General features: G+C 39.8%; 2 protein-coding genes across 3 annotated transcripts; both read left to right on the top strand.

Moving 5' to 3' along the window:
* Window positions 1–652: 652 nt before the first annotated feature.
* On the top strand, window positions 653–11,467 carry kat2a (K(lysine) acetyltransferase 2A). Of its 2 annotated transcripts, XM_031729889.2 has the most exons (19): window positions 653–739; window positions 1,058–1,345; window positions 1,631–1,754; window positions 1,860–2,005; window positions 2,137–2,226; window positions 2,339–2,520; window positions 2,628–2,819; window positions 2,971–3,077; window positions 3,357–3,461; window positions 3,957–4,093; window positions 4,397–4,605; window positions 4,712–4,838; window positions 5,014–5,124; window positions 5,216–5,359; window positions 5,460–5,574; window positions 5,693–5,729; window positions 6,007–6,070; window positions 7,128–7,212; window positions 9,422–11,467. In XM_031729889.2, the coding sequence occupies exons 2-19, from the start codon at window positions 1,118–1,120 to the stop codon at window positions 9,613–9,615; spliced, it is 2,397 nt and encodes a 798-aa protein (XP_031585749.1). In that variant the 5' UTR covers window positions 653–739; window positions 1,058–1,117; the 3' UTR covers window positions 9,616–11,467. The 2 variants fall into 2 exon arrangements, with proteins under 2 accessions (XP_031585749.1, XP_039467461.1); XM_039611527.1 differs by lacking the exon at window positions 653–739 and having other exon boundaries at window positions 938–1,345.
* A 5,549-nt stretch (window positions 11,468–17,016) lies between these two features.
* LOC116312506 (DEXH (Asp-Glu-X-His) box polypeptide 58) lies at window positions 17,017–21,752 on the top strand. Its single transcript, XM_031729955.2, has 12 exons — window positions 17,017–17,232; window positions 17,397–17,626; window positions 17,721–17,925; window positions 18,001–18,191; window positions 18,270–18,383; window positions 18,753–18,885; window positions 19,010–19,195; window positions 19,320–19,570; window positions 19,681–19,992; window positions 20,088–20,278; window positions 20,366–20,459; window positions 20,554–21,752. The coding sequence occupies exons 2-12, from the start codon at window positions 17,450–17,452 to the stop codon at window positions 20,737–20,739; spliced, it is 2,040 nt and encodes a 679-aa protein (XP_031585815.2). The 5' UTR covers window positions 17,017–17,232; window positions 17,397–17,449; the 3' UTR covers window positions 20,740–21,752.
* The last annotated feature ends 398 nt before the right edge of the window (window positions 21,753–22,150 follow it).

Raw genomic sequence — 22,150 nt, 5'->3', positions numbered from 1 at the left:
AGAATGAGCTCTCTGGGATTTCATTACTGTGATGATTGAATATTCATCAAGACATGATGTATAAAAGCTACTTAAGGGGTCGTGTGAGTTGAGTTTTATGCCAAATATCCTGCCTGACACAACCCCTAGGGGGATTTGGATCTCTGGCTAGAACGGTTATTATTATTATTATTTATTGTTAAATTACATTTTCACATTGTGGAAACTAACATGCATACACACTTGAGGTCAGTTGCTGTCTGTGGCAGCTGTTTTGCTGACATGCCTAAAAGAGGACATGTATAAAAAGGGATATTTAATCCTGAATTTGGATGTGTGGAGCTATCCAGTTTAGTTATTCCTTAGTCAGAATGTGTTTACTCTGTTTGATAAACAGAGTAAAAAGTCCATCTTATCCTTTAACATTGTCCTATAGAAAAGGGCCAAAAGGAGCAGATTTTAGCCTTCTATAATAGTCCTAAAGGAATCCTAAAACTTTACATTTACCTGATGGGGTTTATTTGATAATGACACTTCCGTTTAAACATTTATATTGGATATTTTTTCTAATACTTGCTGTGGTTTGTCATTTACTTCTGGGGTGCATACAGTGACATCTAGGGCTCCTTTTACGTCAAAAAATAATTGTGAGAGCTGCAGATCCCACTATAACCAATAGAGGGTGAGCTGCTAGCTAAAGAGGGTTTAACAACACACGGCAGGAAGGTGGGCAACGAAGACATGCAAGCGGAGATCTGTGGTAACATTTACGTTAACGCATTTTAAATAAAAGGACGTATAACTGACAAGATTCCTAACCTTACAGGCACTTAGTTAGCTATTTTTGCATGTGTTACACATGCAGAAGTGTAGCATATTAAAGGAAAAACCTAAACCCTCACAGTGAGTTGATTCGTTTGATCTATGCTGTGGGCGGATTTAACTGGTCGGGGTCCGTTAAGGGGAGGGGCAATATAAATCAGTTGTCAATAAATCTGAAGAAGGCTATATCGGGTCTAACCGTAGACAGTACAAAATAACTTTGCTGCGATTCTAACAAATCCTACTTTGCCGACAGAACTTGAATGCAGCATATGAGCTAAACGGGAGCTGAGGAAGAGACTGTAGCAGCGTGGATATGTCGGACCCGGCGGCGCAGGCCTTACAACCCCGGCTTCTTCAAGCCCAGTCTGCTGGGTCAGCGAGCTCCAGTACTACAACTACTGCAGGCTCAGGATCAGGGAATAGCGACCCGGTCAGACCAGGGCTCAGCCAGCAACAACGTGCAAGCCAGAAAAAAGCACAAGTCCGAGCTTTCCCACGGGCGAAGAAGCTTGAAAAACTTGGCGTATTCTCCGCATGCAAGGTAGCTAGCATCGCTAGCCAAAGTTCACCATAACAAAGCACTCTTCGGACAGTATTAGCATTACTGTGTATATTCAGAAACAAACATGTACCACGTAACCTAACATACGTGTTGCAGTATCAGTTTTTAACTGTCAAGGCAGTCTTGTATTTGCTGTATTATTTACATTAAAGCCTCAAAATGCATTTATTGTTAGCCTAATTGAACAGTCATTCATTGACGTACAAAAGCTACAGTTGTGTTATTGTGTAAATCGATGTGTATGGATTATTTGCGTATTTTCAGGCTAATGACACATGCAAGTGCAATGGATGGAAAAACCCAAACCCACCGTCGGCCACACGTATTGATCTGCAACAGCAAGCAGCCAGCTTGAGCGAGCCCTGCCGCAGCTGTGGACATGCTCTGGGTACAAACTAGCATCCACGTACTGCTCACCTTGAAAATCCTGTAAAAAAGAATAAACGTGTATTGCAGTCATTTATTTACATTTTTCTTTACACCTTAATTACAGCTAATCATGTGTCACATCTGGAGAACGTGTCTGAGGATGAGATTAACAGGCTGTTGGGGATGGTGGTTGATGTGGAGAACCTTTTTATGTCTGTACACAAAGAGGAAGACACTGATACCAAGCAGGTCTATTTCTACCTTTTTAAGGTATGTAAAATGCATTCACGCATTAGTGTGATCGTGATAGTGGTTCAGTTGGACTCAGAAGTTGATGTACATTACATTTTTTTTTAGCCCTTTATAAACTTGTCTCGTTACTACTTCACTCTTTCCGTCAGCTGCTGAGGAAATGCATCCTTCAGATGAGCCAGCCCGTCGTAGAAGGATCCCTCGGAAGTCCACCTTTTGAGAAGCCCAACATTGAGCAGGTAAGGTTTAAGAAAATAGCTTTGGTGAATGTTTTGGTCTTAAGCAGTGTCTGACTGGCGAGCACAGACTTTAAATCTTTAAATATTTTTTGTTTCTCTTTTAATTTCACAGGGGGTTTTGAATTTTGTCCAGTATAAGTTCAGCCACCTTGCACCAAAGGAAAGACAGACCATGTTTGAACTGTCAAAGATGTTCCTTTTGTGCCTAAATTACTGGAAGCTTGAGACCCCTACGCAGTATCGTCAGCGTACCCAGAAGGACGATGGGACAGCTTACAAAGTGGACTACACTAGGTGCGTTCATTTGATATTAGAGAAAGCTGATGCGTACATTTACTTGTTTCTAAGGTGACTATTGTATGTCAATCTGTGCAATAAGGTGTTTCTTTTTATGATCGCAGGTGGTTGTGCTATTGCCATGTTCCACAAAGTAATGACAGCTTACCGCGCTATGAAACTACTCAGGTGTTTGGGCGCAACTTGCTCAAGTCCATTTTCACCGTCACCCGACGCCAACTCCTGGAGAAGTTTAGAGTGGAGAAGGATAAACTGCTACCAGAGAAACGTACACTTATCCTCACACATTTCCCCAAGTAAGGACAAGCTTTATTGAAACAGTGTATGCTTGTATTCAAGTTAAAAGGAAAACTGAAAAGCTGCAGAAAGATTATCAATGTACTTGATGGTGCACTGGACAGTGGGTATCACTTTATGGTTATTACATTTGTACATGTGTGTCTTCAGGTTCTTGTCCATGCTAGAGGAGGAAATCTATGGTGAGAATTCACCCATATGGGAGGCTGATTTCACCATGCCTGCCTCAGATGGCACACAGCTCGGACATCAGACAGGTGAGGCAGTCATAAAGTGGTACAGTTGAGCTTTTGCAGTGTGTTTGGTCTATGTGTAAGGCATAAGTTTAAAGGCAAATTAAGAGTGAATGTGGTAGTATGCTAGCAACCCAAGAAGTCACAAGAAGGTTTTCGGTGCAGCACACAACGTTTCAAGGAATGTGCATTTTTCTTGCGCAACCTATGGTTGCCAGGAAGTCTCTAGATCTGTGTTACTGAAGGCTTAGTTCCTGTTGTATAGTTTGTAAATATGTCAAGTCTTTGTGTCTGTCATTGCAGTGATCAGTCCAGCTTCAGTCTCTGGCTCCCCTGCTCTGTCCAAGTGTCTGAACAGCAGCTCTTCTGTCAGCAGCATGGATACTGGAGGAGCAGAGCCAAAGACAGGTGTGTAAACCAACATTAAAACCACCTGCACAGGACTCTAGAATGTCTTGTAATGTCTAGTGCTTGGATGCTGTCAGTGGCCTCTGTGGATCAGACATGTTTTCAGCACCTCCTGTGGGTGCACAATTGGATGAGATTTTGAAGGTGAACCAGCAAATTGGTTCCTTGTAGTGTTCCTTAAGTTTCTGAACAGTTGTTTTCCAGTAAGGTGGGGGAGGCCAACACTATATCCTTGGTTTTTAACAATCTGTAGGTAATGCAATATGTATCAAATGAACATAATAATGAATTCTCTAAGGGTTTTTTTTTTTTTTCCAAAATGTTCAATATTCACTTTGCATGTCACTGGATTTTACTGTTGTGGCTGATCAATATATTCTCTTGAGATGTAGAGACTTTTTATTTTTAATCAGACAGTCCTGTTTCATAGATCACTGTTGGCGAATGTTTATGCTTTTTATTGCTTTGATCTGAGAAATGTTGCACTCTTTTCAGGAGAAAAGCGTAAACTTCCCGAGACCTTGACCCTGGAGGATGCCAAGCGGATTCGTGTGATGGGAGACATACCAATGGAGCTGGTCAATGAAGTCATGATGACAATCACTGACCCTGCTGCTATGCTCGGACCAGAGGTCACTTGGTTAAACTCCATTCTTTTAATGTTTGGTTAAGCTCATAACATGTGTCATGTCTAAGGAGACACCCTGGTCAATTTTCTGTGATCAAAATTTTAACTCACCAGGCAAGGTAACATTTTTAGCATGGAACAATTATGAATGAGTTCAGTCACATTTACTATGATGTGTCATAACCGCCTAAGTGGTTGTATTTAAAAAGCTTTGACTAAATGTAAAGAAATTGGTGTTGTTTTGGTACAATTTTAAAGACATTTAATATTGATGTTGTGTTTTGTTTTGTTTGTTTAATATTGCTAGACTAATCTGCTGACACCAAATGCTGCCCGTGATGAGACTGCAAGGCTGGAGGAGAGACGTGGTATCATAGAGTTTCATGTCATTGGAAACTCACTTTCCCAGAAATCAAACAAGAAGATCCTGATGTGGCTGGTTGGCCTACAGAATGTCTTTTCACATCAGTTACCTCGTATGCCCAAAGAGTACATAACACGACTGGTGTTTGACCCGTAAGTCTAACATTCTTTCCACATGTCGTGCCACCTGAGGCCTACACATGTTTGACATCTGTCTTTTTAATTAATTAATTAATTAATTTTTTTTTTTTTTTTATAGGAAACACAAGACCCTAGCCCTTATCAAAGATGGCCGTGTCATTGGAGGCATCTGTTTTAGGATGTTTCCCACTCAGGGCTTCACAGAGATCGTCTTTTGTGCCGTCACATCCAATGAGCAAGTTAAGGTATATAATAAAGGCTACATTTATACTCAGTAAAAGTTTTCAGTTCAGAAAAAACAGCTTACTTACACGTACCTATAGCAAAAAAAATACACATGAATACGATTATGAGCAGTATTGGTGAATATTGTTGGAATTTCTTTTATAAATACGGTGTTTTTTCTCGGGTCTCTTTAAGGGCTACGGTACCCACCTGATGAACCACCTTAAGGAGTACCACATCAAACACAATATCCTCTATTTCCTCACCTATGCTGATGAGTATGCCATTGGCTACTTCAAGAAGCAGGTACTGCAGGCATGACTTGTGCATTAACTGTCCCTCGTCCATCTCTCGTTTTTGTCTTTCTATTAATTTTTTTTTCTTTTTCCCTCCGCAGGGCTTTTCCAAAGACATCAAAGTGCCGAAGAGTCGATACCTTGGATACATCAAAGACTATGAGGGAGCGACCCTCATGGAGTGCGAACTGAACCCTAGAATCCCTTACACCGAGCTTTCTCATATCATTAAAAGGCAGAAGGAGGTATGTCAGAGGTTCTCATTAAAGCAAACCTTGTTTTTCTTCATTTTTGTGAACATGTCGGTGTGTTTCTTATATGAGATAAATTTGAAAATGTCAATAGATTATTAAGAAACTGATTGAGAGGAAACAGAGCCAGATAAGAAAGGTTTACCCGGGTCTCACCTGCTTCAAAGAGGGAGTACGACAGATCCCAGTGGAGAGCATTCCAGGCATAAGTGAGTGTTTGTTTTTGTGTTTGTGAGTGTATGCACACTGAAAAAATATATAATAAAATGCTTATTAATGTTTTACTTACAAGTATTTTTATGCATATTTTTTTGTCTTTCTATTCAGGAGAGACAGGCTGGAAACCCAGTAACAAGGACAAAGGGTAAACTCTTTGGATATATTTTTAAATGATGTTGCTTTGGACTGTGACCTCCCCTGCAGGGACACTTTCATTGAACAGTTTAAGATATAGAAATGACTGAGTAGTGAAGAAGTAAACCGTAAACAAAAAAAAATATATAATTAGAAATGCCTACTGAAATATAAAATTTATCGAAGTTGTTATGATTTTGGTATTAATGCTAAGATGCCACTATTGTTCTACAGGTCCTCTAAGTGTAGTCAAAGGTTTACTTATTTATCATTTATATCTTTCATAGGAAAGAGGTGAAGGATCCTGATGTGCTATACAACATGCTGAAGAACCTTCTTGCCCAGATAAAGGTGAGGATCACCAGAGGCCTGTATTAGGAAGCAGTATTTGGGGCTTAACTTCAGGGTTAACCATAGATTTTTGCTGTTATAAGGGTTAACTTTTTTACCAGAGTACATCACAGTGCTAAAAAGTTCCCATAAAAAGCCTCATCCATGAGAGGTGAAATGTCTTAAAACAAACACAAAAAAAGTCCAGTTGTATTTGTTTATTTTCAAGCTCTCATGGCTACCATGACCTGGATGAGTGAGAACCTACACAGACAAGTCACTGTCTGCTGACTGCAAATTTCCCTAACCTTATAAACAGTACATTTGCATAACAGTCAATTTGCATTGACTAACAATGGACCGTGAGTTCAGTTTCACAATCTCGAGTATTAAAATTGTCATGCCTATCGATCTATTTCCATGGGTACCATATTCACGGAGAGTTTGGGAATGGCCGCTGTCACAGTATTGTAAAGCCTGGATTATACTCTATTGCACACACGGACAGTTGGAGACCCAACGGCCGAATACTCATTTCTGTTATACTTCTTCAAAGTCCGCTGCCTGGGCATATGTGTAGTTTGTGCACTGTAATGTAAATTCTGCACAGACAAGTCTGCCCAGTCACAAAACAACAGGCAGGCACATGGACATTCACGTATATCCTCAGGCTTGATGTCCGATGACGAAATTTAGGTCACAGTCTGCCCAAGTGGAGTCATGGATGAAATATGTACTCAAAGGCCCCCTCCTCAGTTCAAAACTGGTCACTGCCTTTTCATATAATTGACCTCCTTGACTCTCCACTCAATCCCACACCATTGCTTTGGATGCAGCACTTGTGTGGACTTCAGTCAGTATTTTTTCTAATGTTGTAGTTTTCAATTTTTGTAACATAAGCTGCTCTGCTGCCAGCAGATTTGCATGTTTGTCATTGGACACTTAAGGAAAAGAGAGTTTTGGTATGTTGAACTTGCTTGCAGGTACAAGCCCCAGCTAACACCTGAGTGGAGCACACACAAGGATACACCCAGACTAACAAGACCTGAGATTAACTAAAACTTTGTCACCTCTGCAGACTCATCCTGATGCTTGGCCCTTTATGGAACCAGTGAAGAAATCTGAAGCTCCAGATTACTACGAAATCATCCGTTTTCCTATTGGTGAGTAAGCCTCGCCTAGATAATATACCTTGATAGAAGTTATTGTTGTTGTTTTTTGTTTTTTTTAAATGCCCAATCATGTTACTGATCTGTTGTGGATTAACCTAATTTTTAGTAAAATGTTCCTCCCATCTTGACTTGACACATGAGTAGTAATATACCTACAGCTTTTTTGCCCCCTCCCCTCCGCACACACACGCGCGCACACACACACATATTTATGCCACTGTATAAAAAAACCATATCCTTAAACCATGTAGTGTGGCTCTTCTATGCTCAGTGGGTAAGGATTTAACCTCCAGTTTTCAACCCCTCTGGCACCAACAAGACTTTCCCTGTCATCACATACCCTGAGAATAATAAAGTCATCGGGTCTACGGTTAAAACGATCAGCCTCGCCCTGTAAAGCTCAGGGCCTGTTGGACTGTTCCACTGGGAAACATACAGCATCTCTGGGATGTCTACATTGTCCAAGACAGCGCAAACATGACTTGTGACTCAGCGCAAACATGACTTGTGACTCAGCGCAAACATGACTTGTGACTCCCCCCCCCCAAACACTCCCTCACCACAATCTACGTGAAGTATAACTGCTCCGCTGTTATATTTAACGGTATACACATACCTATTACTGCCTTGCTATTCTAACTTAAATTTAGACCCATCTACGACGTTTTCACAGCGTTGCTTTTTACGATGAGGGCATCGGCTATATACACCTGTACACGTACCTAGAGCTTCTGTGGCTTGGCCGATGTTCTGGCTGTTCGTCATGGTTGATGCCGACGTCATCCTGCACTCCTTAGTTAGAGGTGTCTGTGTTCCTTAGGTCACTCTGTTGATGTTCCAAATGATGAAAGAGTCTTTATATGTATAAGGGTTAGACCAGACCACTAGGAGGTGTCATTAACCCCCGGGGTTGGCCATTGTTTCAGTTGTCCTCTGAGATGCAGAGATAAAGGTGTGGGGGGGTGTGTAAACAAAAGGTGAAACCTGTTTGGAGGATCGGATGGTCAGTAGAAAGTGTAATGGATAGATAAAAGGTGAAAAACCTTTGGTGGCTCCGCTGGACCTGGTTTCAGTTGACCTCTGACATGATAAGATAAAGGACACTGTTTGTAATGGAAACTATGGAAGTACAGTTGAGATGCTCTTGATAAGGATGACCTCTTCTGCTGACTGTAGGGGGTCTAACTGTAAGCCCCCTCTGTCTAACTGTTGCAGAATTAAGAATCTGAAGTTTTAGATGTATCAGAGCAGGAATACCTTCTGTTTGAAACTATTACCCCCTGTGTGTTTCAGAGCACTAAAGAAAAAGCAAAATGCTCCTAAAACAGTTCAATCATCTATGTGTGTTTGTGACTAGTAGATAATTCTAGGACTATCTACATTAAAGGAACATTGGGGGTTGTTACAGTGATAGTGTGAATATGTGTTTTTTAGAAGGTGGAAAAACTTTCTGTTTAAAACTATTAGCCTCTGTGTGTTTCAGAGCACTAAAGAAAAGCAAAATACCCCTAAACTAGTTAAATTAAATCATCTATGTCTAAATAACAGACCTATACAATCCTTTAAAAAAGAGTTTAATTAAAACACATAATGGTTTCATTAAATAAAACGCTATTAAACACATGTAAATACATATGACCCCTGAACTCACAAGCACGTGCAAAGTCCGTTCACGCGCACATGCCCTCACATGAACGCGCAGGGGGATAGGGGAGGGGGGGATGCGGGTGGGGTGGGGGTGGGGGGCAAAAAATGCTGTAGGTATATTTCTACTCACATGCTCAATCATCCAGGTAAGTAAATCACAAAAAGTTGCTTCTGTTCATCTGGATGTAGCGTTTTCAGTGGGAGAAATATTGTCTCTCATCCAATTGACTTCCTCAGACTGAAGAAAACGCTATGACCAGATGAACACAATCAACTTTTTGGGGTTCCTCCCAGCTGTTTCCCTTGAATCCAGTTTACTTTTCCAGTTGCTTGTGCCTATGTTCCACCTTCTTTTTGAGATGTGTTACTGCCATCAAAATGTTTTGTGATAATATAGATAATATATGGATTTGAGATTTTCACATCATTGCATTTCATTTTTGTTTACATTTTACATCCCAGTGTTTTTGGAATTGGGGTTATTGTTTATGGTATTTAAGCCATTACTTTTTAATTTATGCAGATTTTCTTTGTCCTTGTTTTGCCCTCACAGACCTAAAGACTATGACAGAAAGACTCAAGAACAGATACTATGTGACCAAGAAACTTTTTATTGCCGACCTACAGCGAATCATCACCAATTGTCGCGAGTACAACCCCCCAGACAGCGAGTACTGCAAGTGTGCCAACACCTTAGAAAAATTTTTCTACTTCAAATTAAAAGATGGCGGTCTGATTGAGAAATGAAGCCTCAGAACTATTTCGACTGACAAGGAGTTACTTTCACAGCAGCCAAACGCCAAGATAGAGAAGATTTTTAGGTATTGTCATATCTTGGTTAATAAAAGGTTATGTTCAAGGGAAAAAAAAGAATTGCTGAAAAATTGTTGGACTTGCATCACAGCCAGTTGAATACTACAAGTTTCAAAATGTGATCCAGTAAAACTTACCTGATGATGTCTTCTTTCAGTACTCGCAGTGGGTGAATTATCTGCTAATACATGTTTCAATGAGTGTACCAAAGTTACAGGTCCAAGTAATAATGCGACTTTCCACCATTCTTTGTAGAGTGACAGATTCAGTTTTGTTGCATTTTACAGGAGCCAGTGTTTAAGTAGTGTAGAGTTCATTCAAAACAAAAACAAAAAAACAACAAACTGGACCTTGGGACCTAAAGCCACGTTGCCTTCCATTACTGAGACACTTGAGCATCCCAGCCATTTTCATAGGAATGAATATAAATGCTCTAAGGGGCAAAGAAAATGGGAAGTACTTTGCTAAGTAGTACTGAAACAATTGAATTAGTCATTTGTTAAAAAAAATGAAGAGTAAAATTGTTACTCTCACATGAAGTGCAAATTCTGAATGTTTGCAAGTGAGGATTTTTTTTTTCGCTTTCTTTTTTAATATTTACCATCTATTGATTTTGAATTATTATTATTATTTTTTCTAAATGTTTGACTGTTGGTCATGATAAAAGAAAACTGTCATTTGGATAAATGACTAATTATGAGAACAGCACTGCAGATGAAAATAACTGCTGGTTGCAGCTCTACTGTTAAGACAAATTGAGGCACTCCGTGTGATGGACTGGGCATAAAATACTTCCAGCACTTGTGTGCTAAAGAAAAGAAGTAAATCAAAAGTTACCTTCATAGAAACGTTTTCATGCTAATATAATACTTATTTATACATAAAATATAATACATAATGTTTATGCAGCATTCCAAACGATTTTTGACGAGGTCACGGTTAGTATAGCTTCTTTTGCAGGTGTTTACTGTATGTGTTTGAACTGATTTGTCCTGTAGGACTGTCACCTCCACATAGGCAGTGTTTTGTGTGTAGCCTCACTTTTGTGGTGGTTCCATGTTTACTGGTTAGTTTTTGTTGCAAACAAAAAACAGGGGAGGCAGAAGTTAATCAGCAGTCCTGTATAGATTATGACTTTTGGAAAGAGAACATGACTTGGTTTATTTTATCACACTGTCCACAAGCTGTGGAAGGTGTTAACGCATGGCTACAGTTTACAATGTGCATTAAAAAAACAAAACCTTCAGGCACAGTTGCAGTCTTTAAGTGGTTTGGTGTTTTTTGTTTTTTGTTTTTTGGTTTTTTTGGGGGGGTTTTTTTTGCTTGTTTGTTTTTTTTAAACTTTGTTTTTGTGCCTGTTCTCTTTTTGTTCTTTTACTGAACGTTTTTTGCTCAGCGGTCAGTGTCAGTGCTTCTTAAGATGCATCCGAAGGGAAGTAACTGTCGAATGCTGGTTGAGCCCTGCTTTTTTTTTTTTTTCTTTTTTCTTTTAAACTTTTCATCAACATTGTATGTTTGCGTGTGTGTGTGAATGTCTGTTTTGTTTTGTACTTGAATCATGACAAGCTTTGAATTGTTGGAGTGATGTCAGTGTTTCATTATTCAGGGTTGTCAGTTATGTAGTTCATCCTCAGACTACCAATGCTACATTTCAGACTTTCTTAAAAGGTGTCTGAGTGAACCTTCCAGCTGTTTGAGGATGGCTACTGTTGAGTTATGGTTTAAATACCATTTACTGTAACTGTAATACTGTTCACGACAATAAAGTTGTTGGGGTTGTTTTGTTTTTTTGGTAAACAATTCTTTTCATGGTCACTTGACTGAATAAAGATAAGGTCACCAACAAACACTTAATCTGAGCGAAAAATATTAATAAAATCCTAAAAGGCTTTGTAGAGGAAAGTGAACATTATAACCTAATAACACTAGAAATGGTGTGCCTTTAGTTAAGGCCAGGTAGTCTGTAATGGTTTATTCCGTCAATGTACTTTATGATCCACTCAAATGTAAAAACATTGCGTGCATATAACTAAATAGGTGACTGTTATCTATAATGCATCTTTATGCTCTCTTGTATGATTGTGTATAATAGGCTTTAGAGTTCTGTTTCCTGATGCAATGAAAACAACACGGGTGTATTAAGGGCGTGGTGCATGCGAAAACTGATTAAAATCTACAACGCCCTAAGGTTTACACAGTACTAAGATATATTTAGGGTAACTTTTCAGTTGGCCTGACACTTTCAACTAAAGGTTTCATCAGGAAAAATATTTATTTTGTTCAAAAATACTTGAGGCTTGTAAAGGCTAGTGGATCATTAACAGTGCTACCTAAACCAGTTAGATAAAATAAAGAAATTAGTCATCTCAGGCAAACGTCCAGCTCCTCAGGGTAAGGAGGTGGTGTTTTTCAGTTGTGGTTTGTTTCTTGTCAAAGAATGCAAAGTCTTAAAGACATTTTGGTAAAATCTAATGTGAAAAACAATGAATTGTGAAATTTGAATTATTTATGGACACACCCAAAAAGATATATTCCTTTAATGTACAGCAATGGTATACTTTACTTCTTTTCATGGTATTTGTCATTGTTTTCTATGAGTTACAAAGAACCCAAATTTCCTCCACAGTTAACTGCAAAATGTCTTGCTGCTGTATTATGTAAGGCTTGTAAAACACAACTGCTTTATTGTCAATGACATTTAGGCTTTGTCACTGCATTTGAGTTGTGATTTGTTGTTCCTCCAGAGCCTCCCTCAGTTGGCCCATTCTGCACAGAGCTTTTGATTTCGTTTCTCTGTATCACACAACCCGTCCACTCCTGTTGAAAACTTCATTAAACCAGAAAAAGGAATGTGATATCACATTGTGTGAATCAAAGCACTCCTTACTGTTGATATTTTTGTGCTGTGACTCACATAGTGGATAGGTAATGGAAATTACCAAAGAATTTATTAGAACTTTATGCTTATTGTTTACACAGTGCTGTAAAAAAGTAGTAAAAATTCCTACTTGGAATCAGCTGGGATTTTTTGTACATTAACTTTAACTTATCCTTTTGCAACTTTCACAAACTTGGATACATACTATGAAAAATTAAATCAGCTGGATTGGTTTGAAGTACAACCCCAATTCCAAAATATGGGGCCCTATATAAAATGTAAATAAAAGCACAAAGCAATGGTTTGCATATCTCATAAACCCACATTTTATTCACAGTAGAACACAGTAAAACACACCACATGTTAAAACTGAGAAACGATACTATTTTAAAGGGAAAAAATATGTTCATTTTGGATTTGAGGCCCGTGTTCACCATAGTGTAGCATGCTCTCCTCTTTTAACGCTTTACGAGATCTGCAGATAATTGCATTTTGTTTTGATATTTTACACGATGTCCCAACTAATTCTAAGGAGCTTAGAAAGAAAGCCACAGGACTTTTTAAAGTTTCATGACGACGTTTCTTCTGTCATCTGTTGCAAAATCAGTTTTACCCCGGTTCTTTTATTTGTCGAGGGATCCAGAGATGGCACCGGAACTCAGTAGTTATTTTTACAAAATCTTTATTCATCTTCATTTAAGCATGCACTTCTAGAAGGGAAGACGAGGCCGGTGTCCCTCTGAAACAATCTTCACCCCTTTGTTAGTCACAGCCAGCTTTATAGAAGTGGCTGCATCATAAAACCCCCATAATGTGCTCCAAACTCTGTCTCTGTGTGTATGCACGAGCACGTGAGTGCCTGTGTGTGCGCGTACCCACGTGTCTATGTGAGTGCACGTGAGTGAGTGTGCATGTGGATGTGTGAGTATATCAGTTAAAACACTGTGGGTATGTGTCTCTTCCTAGGGGCCATAAATACCATCTCCCCTCCAGACCACAGTTATCAAGTTAAATGTTGAGACCCCCACCTAGGTATGCCCTGAGGAATTTCCACTTAACATTATCTCCTTTCTGTCTTAGCCTCACAGTTCAAACTGGGGGAGGGTCTCCTAAGCTCTACTCCTAAGTTCATGATACAGTCAGGCCTTTATTTATATCCAGGGCAGTGTCAGTGTCTCGACAATAATTCTACATTCTATCTAACACATTTCTAAACTCTAAAATAAGCTAAACATTTCTACACATCCAAGAGGCTTCTTCAGTTTGTTGAGACAACGCCGGTCTCTGCGATTCTTTTGATCCTGGTAGAGATCACGCTGAGATGTTTCCATGTTTTACACAATCCTTTTATTACCCATTATTCTTACAGATGCATCTGGAGATCAGCACACTGCATTCCTATGCAGTCCTATGCTAAAGGCTGATCTAAAGAACTCCACACAACAGTTACAGTTATAACCTCTGGTCTCCTCCCCCCTACAGTAAACACCCCCACAATGGAAATACACTAGTAGAGTGGCCAAGGGTGCTGACACTCTGACCCCCATCTCCTTTTATGGTAGTGTCCGTTTGCCCTTTGTCTGCTCCTCACCCTCAGTAACTCTTGCTGCTGTTCTGGGGGTGGGGGTTGATTGTCCTCCTGCCTTGCACCTCAGTTCTTTGTTCCCATTCCAGGCCTTCTTACACCTATTAACCACCATATTGTAATATTACAATCAATCCCAAACTATATTCTCTTTAACTCTGATGTATATTAAGGAATCTATTCTCAACAAGTTCTAAACAGCCAGTCCAAAAAACATGCATGGCGTAATATAGAAGAGCCACCTCGACTCAGTGGTACATCTGCAGCTAAAGGATAAAGGTCACTCTTTTAAGAATGCCAATGTTCGCATTTTGAATCGAGAAGATGACGATGGTTTCAAAGTGGAGTAAAAGAGGCCATAGTTGAACAGAGTGGGTGGCTTATTCCACCTTCAGTGCAGTTCTGAGATCCCTTCCAAGGTGCCTTAACCCCGATTCACACCTTGCGTCACGTTACCTTAATACAGGGGTTCCCAAAGTGGGGGGTGCGCCCCCTAGGGTGGGCGCAGAGCCATCAAAGGGGGGTGCAGTATGAGTTTAAAAAAATGCTTGGACATTGCTAGCATAATGGACAGGGTTTTGACGGGGCTCCCACACAAACGCAAAGCAGAAGATGAACCATCACCAAATATGCTTCCAAACCAGCTTCATTCCAAGCCAAAGACTAGAAAATATGAAGAAGCATATCCTGCCTTTGGCTTCACCTGCACAGCGGTGGTGCCAAAGTAGGTATCCCCGGCAGAATTTGTCTCCCCTGCGTCGGGAGCACATGCTGGTCTGTCCAAATCATGGACAAACAGTATCCCACAGTTGTTTATGTTTTTAAACCCTTTTTGCACAGAGAGACATTTTTTGAAAAATGTATTGATAGCAATGTTGAGTATTCTTACACAGTAAAAACAAACAAACAATAAAAAACCCCAACTAGATGTAAAATATTTACACCATAAAGATGGTTTATTTTTCTATTATTTTTTGCAGTTTACTTTTATCTGTTTTATTGTTTAAAAAAAAGGTTTGGGAACCACTGTCTTAATAGGTCACATGATAGGTTGAGGCTTCTCACCCTCTTAAGGGACAACCACCATTAAGGCTTACATACCTGAGATTCTCCACCGTTTGGTTTTAGAACTGAAGAAGCCACTTTCTTTCCAAGCTCCTTTTATACCATGACCTGGATGACTGAGAACCTACACAGACAGAACGCCCCAACTAATTGGGAATAGGACATGTAAATATAGGTTGGCTGAAATTTTTTTTAAATTGTTGTATTTTTTCCAGCACTTTTGATCACTAATTACTTCTAAACTACATGATGTTAACACACAAAACTTTCAGCAATGAAAAATACATTTAAGCTCTGAAAACAAGCCTGGTGCTTAGGTGCTGTTTAAAAGCTTTATTTCTATACATGGCTTGTTTTCACCCTTTTTGAAGTTTAACAAAAACATACTTTTTTAGGTACATACTTTTTTCCCCACTGAATTATTAGAAAATAAAATCTTTTCTGTTACTCTACATCATCATAAGACATTAAAGTGGTGGTGTTTTAGTCTCCTAGCTGTAATGTATCCCATGATACCAAAGCTCAAAGTTGTTTTAAGGAAAGTGGTTTTGAAAAAAGGGCAACTTTGGTTTTAGTTTTTGGTTTTGGTCATAGTTGAGCGTATGGGGGGATACATCAGAGAGAGGCCTGCTCAAAATGAGACCCTTGAGCGACAGTTGGATCACATTGCGGAACGGATCACTGCAGCTGTGAGGTCTCAGAATCAAAAGAATGACAACAACACAGAAAAGAAGTTTGATACCATCATGGGGAGGCTCGCGGCTCTCCAACGGGAGATTGAGGGACCAGCGTCAGAGTGTTAAAGAGCAGCTTGACATTCTCCTGGCCTGCTCGCATGAAAAATCAACAAAACCAATATCGAAATACGGACATCACCACGGCGCCAGCTGCAGGCCCAAGGCTGGAGCCGAACAATTACTCCCTGATAATGACTTTGATGACTATTCTTCCCATCCCTTGCAAGGTCACCTGGATTGGCTGGAGGACTGTTTACTTAGCCTGATAGGGCGAAGGACAGTGTCTCTGCTGAACTATGGACACGCAGACACATACACTTACACTGATACGCACTCACTGATCCCCCCCTCCCCTCCCAACATCTTCGATGCTTACCTCCCCCATGATGTGGACATCGGGTCAGCTGGCGGCGCAGTCGAAAGGTTGCAGCAGTCCCAGATCAGATGTGCAAACTGTGTTTATTGTGTTATGATATTCCCCTACCCAACCCTGTGGCTTGTCGTGTCTTTCATAATGTTGTGCTGTGGCCATTCATGTGCTTTTTTTGTGCAGAGGAGTTTTTTTGTTTTCTGCTCTCGTGCTGTCCTGCCATGGAAGCACAGCATGAGAGGAGGTCTCTTTTTTTTTCCTCTTGTACCGTCCCGTTGTTGTGTACATTTCAGTGTTCTTTTCTGCAACGCTACCAATCTCCGACTTGTAACCCCATGTGATGTCTGTGTAATGTGTGTAAGGTCAGGGGGGAGTTTATATAGTTTATATGTTTTCAGACAACACAACTTTTATGGTGGTGACTTAAGCTGTACACAAGCTCTGTAAAGCAGCCAAATACTGTTGAAGCTCTTTCCTTGCCAGAGGGCAGAAAACAAGTGAATGAGTACATGTAAAAAATCCCCATGCCTTTTTTAAAGATTAATTCTGACAAGCTGTGTCTGGAAAACAAAACTACAAACAGTGAGTACGTTAAGTTAGGGAATATCCTTGAATAGATTATACATTTAGATGGGATATCTAAGTAGGAGCTTGGGTGTGGCTTCTCTTAGAAGAACCTACTTTATTTCAGTGAAGCTCATTCTTCCCTTGTCACTGCATAATGATCACCTGCTGCCGTTCTTCAAGAGACTCCCTCATGAGGCCCACTGTTCTCAGAACATAGAGGTTTCGTTTTCCAGTTTCCACGTGACACAGCCTGTCCAAACAGAGTTTAAAACCTCACCAACTTGCAGTGCCTGGTGACAGCGGAAGAGGAAAGAAGCAGAACAACACAGAGCGCTGTCAGCATTGACTGGTGAGTTAAAATTAAATTTTCTTTCTAACAGCTCATATATAAATGATATCAAGTGTTTCTATTCACTATGCCTCTCAGAATGCCTGCTTGTTTTGTCACCAGCTTTACTCCTACAGACGTTTAAGCCTTCAAATTGCAATGTGGTGTCCATTTCTTTTCTACAGTATCTGAAATCTATGCCATTCTAAAGTATTATTGGACAAAAAGACACTGGAAAATGGCAGATTTTGGACTATATACCTACCAGCAGGAAGTGGTTGAAAGGGCACTTAAACGAGAGAACATCATAATTTGGTTACCGACTGGAGGTGGAAAGACCCGTGCTGCAGTGTATGTGGCCAAAAAACACCTGGAGACCACACAAAATGCTAAAGTGATGGTCCTCGTAAACAAGGTACCTAAAGTAGAAAGAGGGCAATAAAAACCATCATAAAACTGGTATAAGAAGGTGACTTCATATAATGTTTTTGATGGGTTCTATTATTCAGGTTCATCTTGTTGACCAACACTACAACAAAGAGTTTAATCCTCACCTGGGTCTACGCTATGCTGTTAGGAAAGTGAGCGGAGAGAGTGATGAAAAGGACTTTTTTGGTTTAGTGGTGCAAGACTCAGATGTGGTCATCTGCACAGCACAGATCTTGTACAACGCTCTGATTAACAAGGAGGAAGCAAGACATGTCGAGCTCTCAGGTGAGTCAAAGTGAGCTTAAACATTTCTGATTATGCTGTTATGCTGAAATGAACTGACTTGAGGATTTTCTACAGATATTACTCTGCTGATAATTGATGAGTGCCACCATACTCACAAGGAGTCAGTCTACAACAAAGTAATGAGACTCTATGTGGAGAAAAAGTTGAAGGGAGAAAAACCACTGCCACAGATCTTGGGCCTCACAGCATCCCCAGGAACAGGGGGAGCAAAGACCCTGGACAAGGCTGTGGAGCATGTACTGGAGGTCAGGGATTCACTTTTTTATATATCATTTGCCACAAATGTGCTCCCACAAGTCTCATAATTGACTATGCTCTCTCAGATTTGTGCCAACTTGGATTCAGCCATAGTTTCAACTAAACAGTATGCTCCTGAACTGAAGAAAGTGGTGCCCAGACCCAGAAAAACCTTCAACATTGTCAACAAGAGAGATAGAGTAAGCAGATATTTTTTTAAAACCAAATGATGGATTTTGAAAAACTGCATTTTCTTGTAACATATACAAATGCACTGAGAGACTAATCCGAGAAGCCTCATCTACTAGTTCACCTCAGAAATGACCGCAAGTACTCCTATTGCCACTCCCAAGACTAGTGTTAATGTAATTCCATCTTGGAAAAATGCTAATATAAGAGTCAAATATATCTGTAGTAGAAGAATCTAAAATAAAGATTTTCAAAAACTTCCTTTTAATTTTGCCTGTGCTAAAAGACTGACTGTCTGAGGCATTTTTTCCCCTGGGATAACAACCACCTGGCAAAAATTGGGACCCGCTAGTAAACACAAATACATGTTTTTCTTTGAGGATCCTTTTGGTGATCATCTGAAGTCGATGATGACGATTATCCACGATTACATGGATATTCCTCCAGATTTCAAACTGAGAGAGTGTGGAACACAAGAATATGAAGCAGATGTGGTGGTTCTGGAACAGCGAGGTAAGACCATAGCATTTAATCCTTCTGCTGATGGCAGTGGTAAATACAATGGATTTTGTGAGAGTTAAGGTAATCAGTATTTAAATAAAATAATACTGCTGTTTGTATCTGTCTCTTTGACCAGGAGTACGAGACAACAACAGACTGCTTGCACAATGTGCGTTACACCTCAGGCAGTACAATGATGCCCTCCTCATCAATGACACCTTGAGGATGATTGATGCTTATCGTTCCCTAGAGGAGTATTACTCCACAAAGAGCACCATGGCCATTGATGGGACAGACTTCTTCTTGTTGGGACTTTTTGAAGGTGAAAATCCTAATATTTTCATCACTTGCTGTTATGTGTTAATACCATAACTTTATGTTGTAGCTCATAATGCAACTTTTGATGATTTCAGCCAATAAAAATATTACTCTTTTGTGGCACACAGAGAATCAGGTGGAGCTAAGGAACCTTGCTAGGGATTCTCGCTTTGAGAACCCAAAGATGGATGAACTTCAGAGCACTCTGTTAAAACAGTTTGGTTCAGGTGTCCCATCAAGGGGAATTCTCTTCAGTAAAACTCGCAAAAGCACCCACTGCCTGAAAGACTGGGTCCTCAAAAACAGGGCATTGAAAGATGCTGGCATCAAGGCAGACATCCTCACTGGTGCTGGTAATGGCATCACCTACATGACACAGGTATGGTGATATACAGTCTTCGCCTATAAGCTTTGAGTCAGTCACATTCAGTAACATCTCTATGGACATTTCTGCATGTTTCTATGCTTTTATTTGCATATTTCTTATAGAATGAACAGGCAGAAACAATCAGGAATTTCCGTATGGGTTCTCTGAACCTCCTGATCTCCACCAGTGTGGCCGAAGAAGGTCTTGATATACCTGAATGCAACCTGGTGGTGCGCTACGGACTCCTTACAAATGAGATCGCCCAGCAGCAGGCCAGTGGACGTGCACGAGCAAGAGACAGTCAGTATGCAGTCGTAGCCCAAGCAGGCGGGCGTGAACATCGCAGAGAGTGCATCAATGAATATCTGGAAGAGCTGACTGGTAAAGCCATTGACCGTGTACAAAGTATGAGTCACCACGAGTTTTACTTAAAGGTGATGTTTAAGGACACTACCGAGCCATAACTTACTGCTCTCGCTCTCACTGCCTAGTGTCACTAACATTATCGTGCATTCTTCTGTGATTCTAGTTAAGTGAGCTTCAACAAAAGGCAATTATTTCTAGTAAAATTGAAGAAAGCTGCAAAACGGAGAAGAGGAGGAGTAATACTGCTTCCAGTATCCAGTTCTTGTGTCGAAACTGTTTTACCCCTGTGGCTTCTGGCAGTGACATTCAACTTGTTGACAATATGCAATATGTCAACGTCAGCCCTGACTTTAAGTGAGTTAAAGATGTTCTGATTTAAGTGTTAAAGCAAAAGCATGTTGAGACCAAATAAAAATATCTTTTCTTTTTGTTTGTCCTCAGGAATCACTACAAAGTTGCAGAGCGTGTGATTCTAGAAAGGAGCTTTGAGGACTGGGAGCCTGGGTGTAGAATCAGATGCAAAAAATGCAACATGGTACAGTGCACTCACTGTTTAATACTGTATCTAAATAGATCCACAGTTCACGCTCATGTTGGAATCTGACTGTTATTCTTATACAAATTCACAGGAATGGGGATTCGAGATAAAGTACAAAAAGCATGTCTTAATGCCAAATCTAGCCATTAAGAACTTTGCCCTGGAAACCCCCAAAGGCAGGATAACAGTAAAGAAATGGAAAGATGTACCTTTCACTGTTGAGGACTTCGACTATGAAGAGTACTGCCAGGAAAACTTCCCTGACCTCTTTGGTTGAGCCACGAACCAGAAAGCTCTGTGTGGTTTTCTTCTGCACTTTACTTGACTTTGAGACTCCAGTTTCTTTTAGAAAACCATACTGTTGTATGGTTGGAGGTTTGCATGAACACAGACTTCAAAAATTCACTCCACATATGCTCGGTCTTTGTTCCGTGGTGCCTGAGGCAGCTAAAAAACCTCAGTGCATCAGTCATGTTTATAATTAGCAATTAGTGGAAGCTTCGTTTATGCCCATTGCCTGAGTTCATTTACGTTCCCCTATAACATGACCCTTAAACATCATGAATATTTGACATGCCATCAAGAGGAGATTAATTAACATGAACTGTTTTAGCTATTTTAAAATGTGTTCAGATGTAATGCTGCTGATGTGTGTATGAAGTTTGACATTGTGGACAATTTCTGTGACTAAATCAGACGTTTTATGAGAGCCTAAACTTAAGAATTATCATTGTTCACTAACAGATGAAATCATCCTTTTTATATTTTCTGTATCGTAGCATATCAATTTTTAAACTAAATCTAAAGTTGACTAATTTAAACAAATGCTCCTTTTGAAATGATTGATTTTTCATAATTTTGCCTTTATTAATCAGTAGGTGTCAGTCTTGGCTAGCACAAGAAATGGTTGATCATAAAGCCAGGATTAAAGCTTTCCACGAGGATTTTCACAATGAAAGATGTGGACATAACAGAGATGTCTGAATCTGCAGATAATGTGTAAATATACTGAGAATGAATGACTCACAAGTCACAGTCAAACATGACAGACCCATGAGCAAGGCATTTAATCCCCAACTGTTTCTGTAAACTGTGGTATTATCCACGTCACGAGTACGGTTGGTCAGATTGTGCAGCCTTCTGATGTGTCTAGGCAACCACTGTAAAAGAGATGTGCATTCAGTTGACTGAATAGACACATATTATTTGCTGGGATGAGGATATAAAAATATATATTTCTGTTTATATGTCTGTGTTGCATAAATAAAAACAAAAAAAGATATGTGAAAATGCTGACTTGAGAGACTTTAATGAAATGTTTTAACACCTGGGGATGCACCCTCAGCATTACTGGATCAATACATAGTTATGTACTTTAACTGTTATGGTTTTACACCATATAACTGATCTACATAGGAGATATGATTATTTCAAATTGCAATTTGTCACACTGGAGTAAGGCATAAATTTTTTAAAATTATAAAGTCTGTTTAAAGCAGACTTATTCCCAAGAACAAGTCAAACAAATATATTTTACTGTGATCTGGCAACGGATAAGTGGTTTAACCTTCAATAAGACGTGGGACAGTATTAGTTCTGAACACTCTGAATCTTTATTAGATCTATTTAAAAGCTTCAGTTTAGATGTAATTTATCACTGAGTCATAAAACAAATCTATAAACTCATT

The sequence above is a fragment of the Oreochromis aureus genome, linkage group 4 (assembly GCF_013358895.1).
Source record: "Oreochromis aureus strain Israel breed Guangdong linkage group 4, ZZ_aureus, whole genome shotgun sequence".
NCBI classification, from domain to species: Eukaryota; Metazoa; Chordata; class Actinopteri; order Cichliformes; family Cichlidae; genus Oreochromis; species Oreochromis aureus.
This window is presented reverse-complemented; position numbering and strand designations above follow the sequence as displayed.

Excerpts from the sequence above, each read along its gene's own strand:
- LOC116312506 (XM_031729955.2), top strand. The coding sequence starts at position 17,450 with ATGGCAGATTTTGGACTATATACCTACCAGCAGGAAGTGGTTGAAAGG. Across the intron at positions 18,384-18,752 it reads TTGTCAACAAGAGAGATAGA|GATCCTTTTGGTGATCATCT; the intron begins GTAAGCAGATAT and ends TTTTTCTTTGAG. Across the intron at positions 19,571-19,680 it reads GCATCACCTACATGACACAG|AATGAACAGGCAGAAACAAT; the intron begins GTATGGTGATAT and ends TATTTCTTATAG.
- kat2a (XM_031729889.2), top strand. The coding sequence starts at position 1,118 with ATGTCGGACCCGGCGGCGCAGGCCTTACAACCCCGGCTTCTTCAAGCC. Across the intron at positions 2,227-2,338 it reads AGAAGCCCAACATTGAGCAG|GGGGTTTTGAATTTTGTCCA; the intron begins GTAAGGTTTAAG and ends TTAATTTCACAG. Across the intron at positions 2,820-2,970 it reads ATCCTCACACATTTCCCCAA|GTTCTTGTCCATGCTAGAGG; the intron begins GTAAGGACAAGC and ends GTGTGTCTTCAG.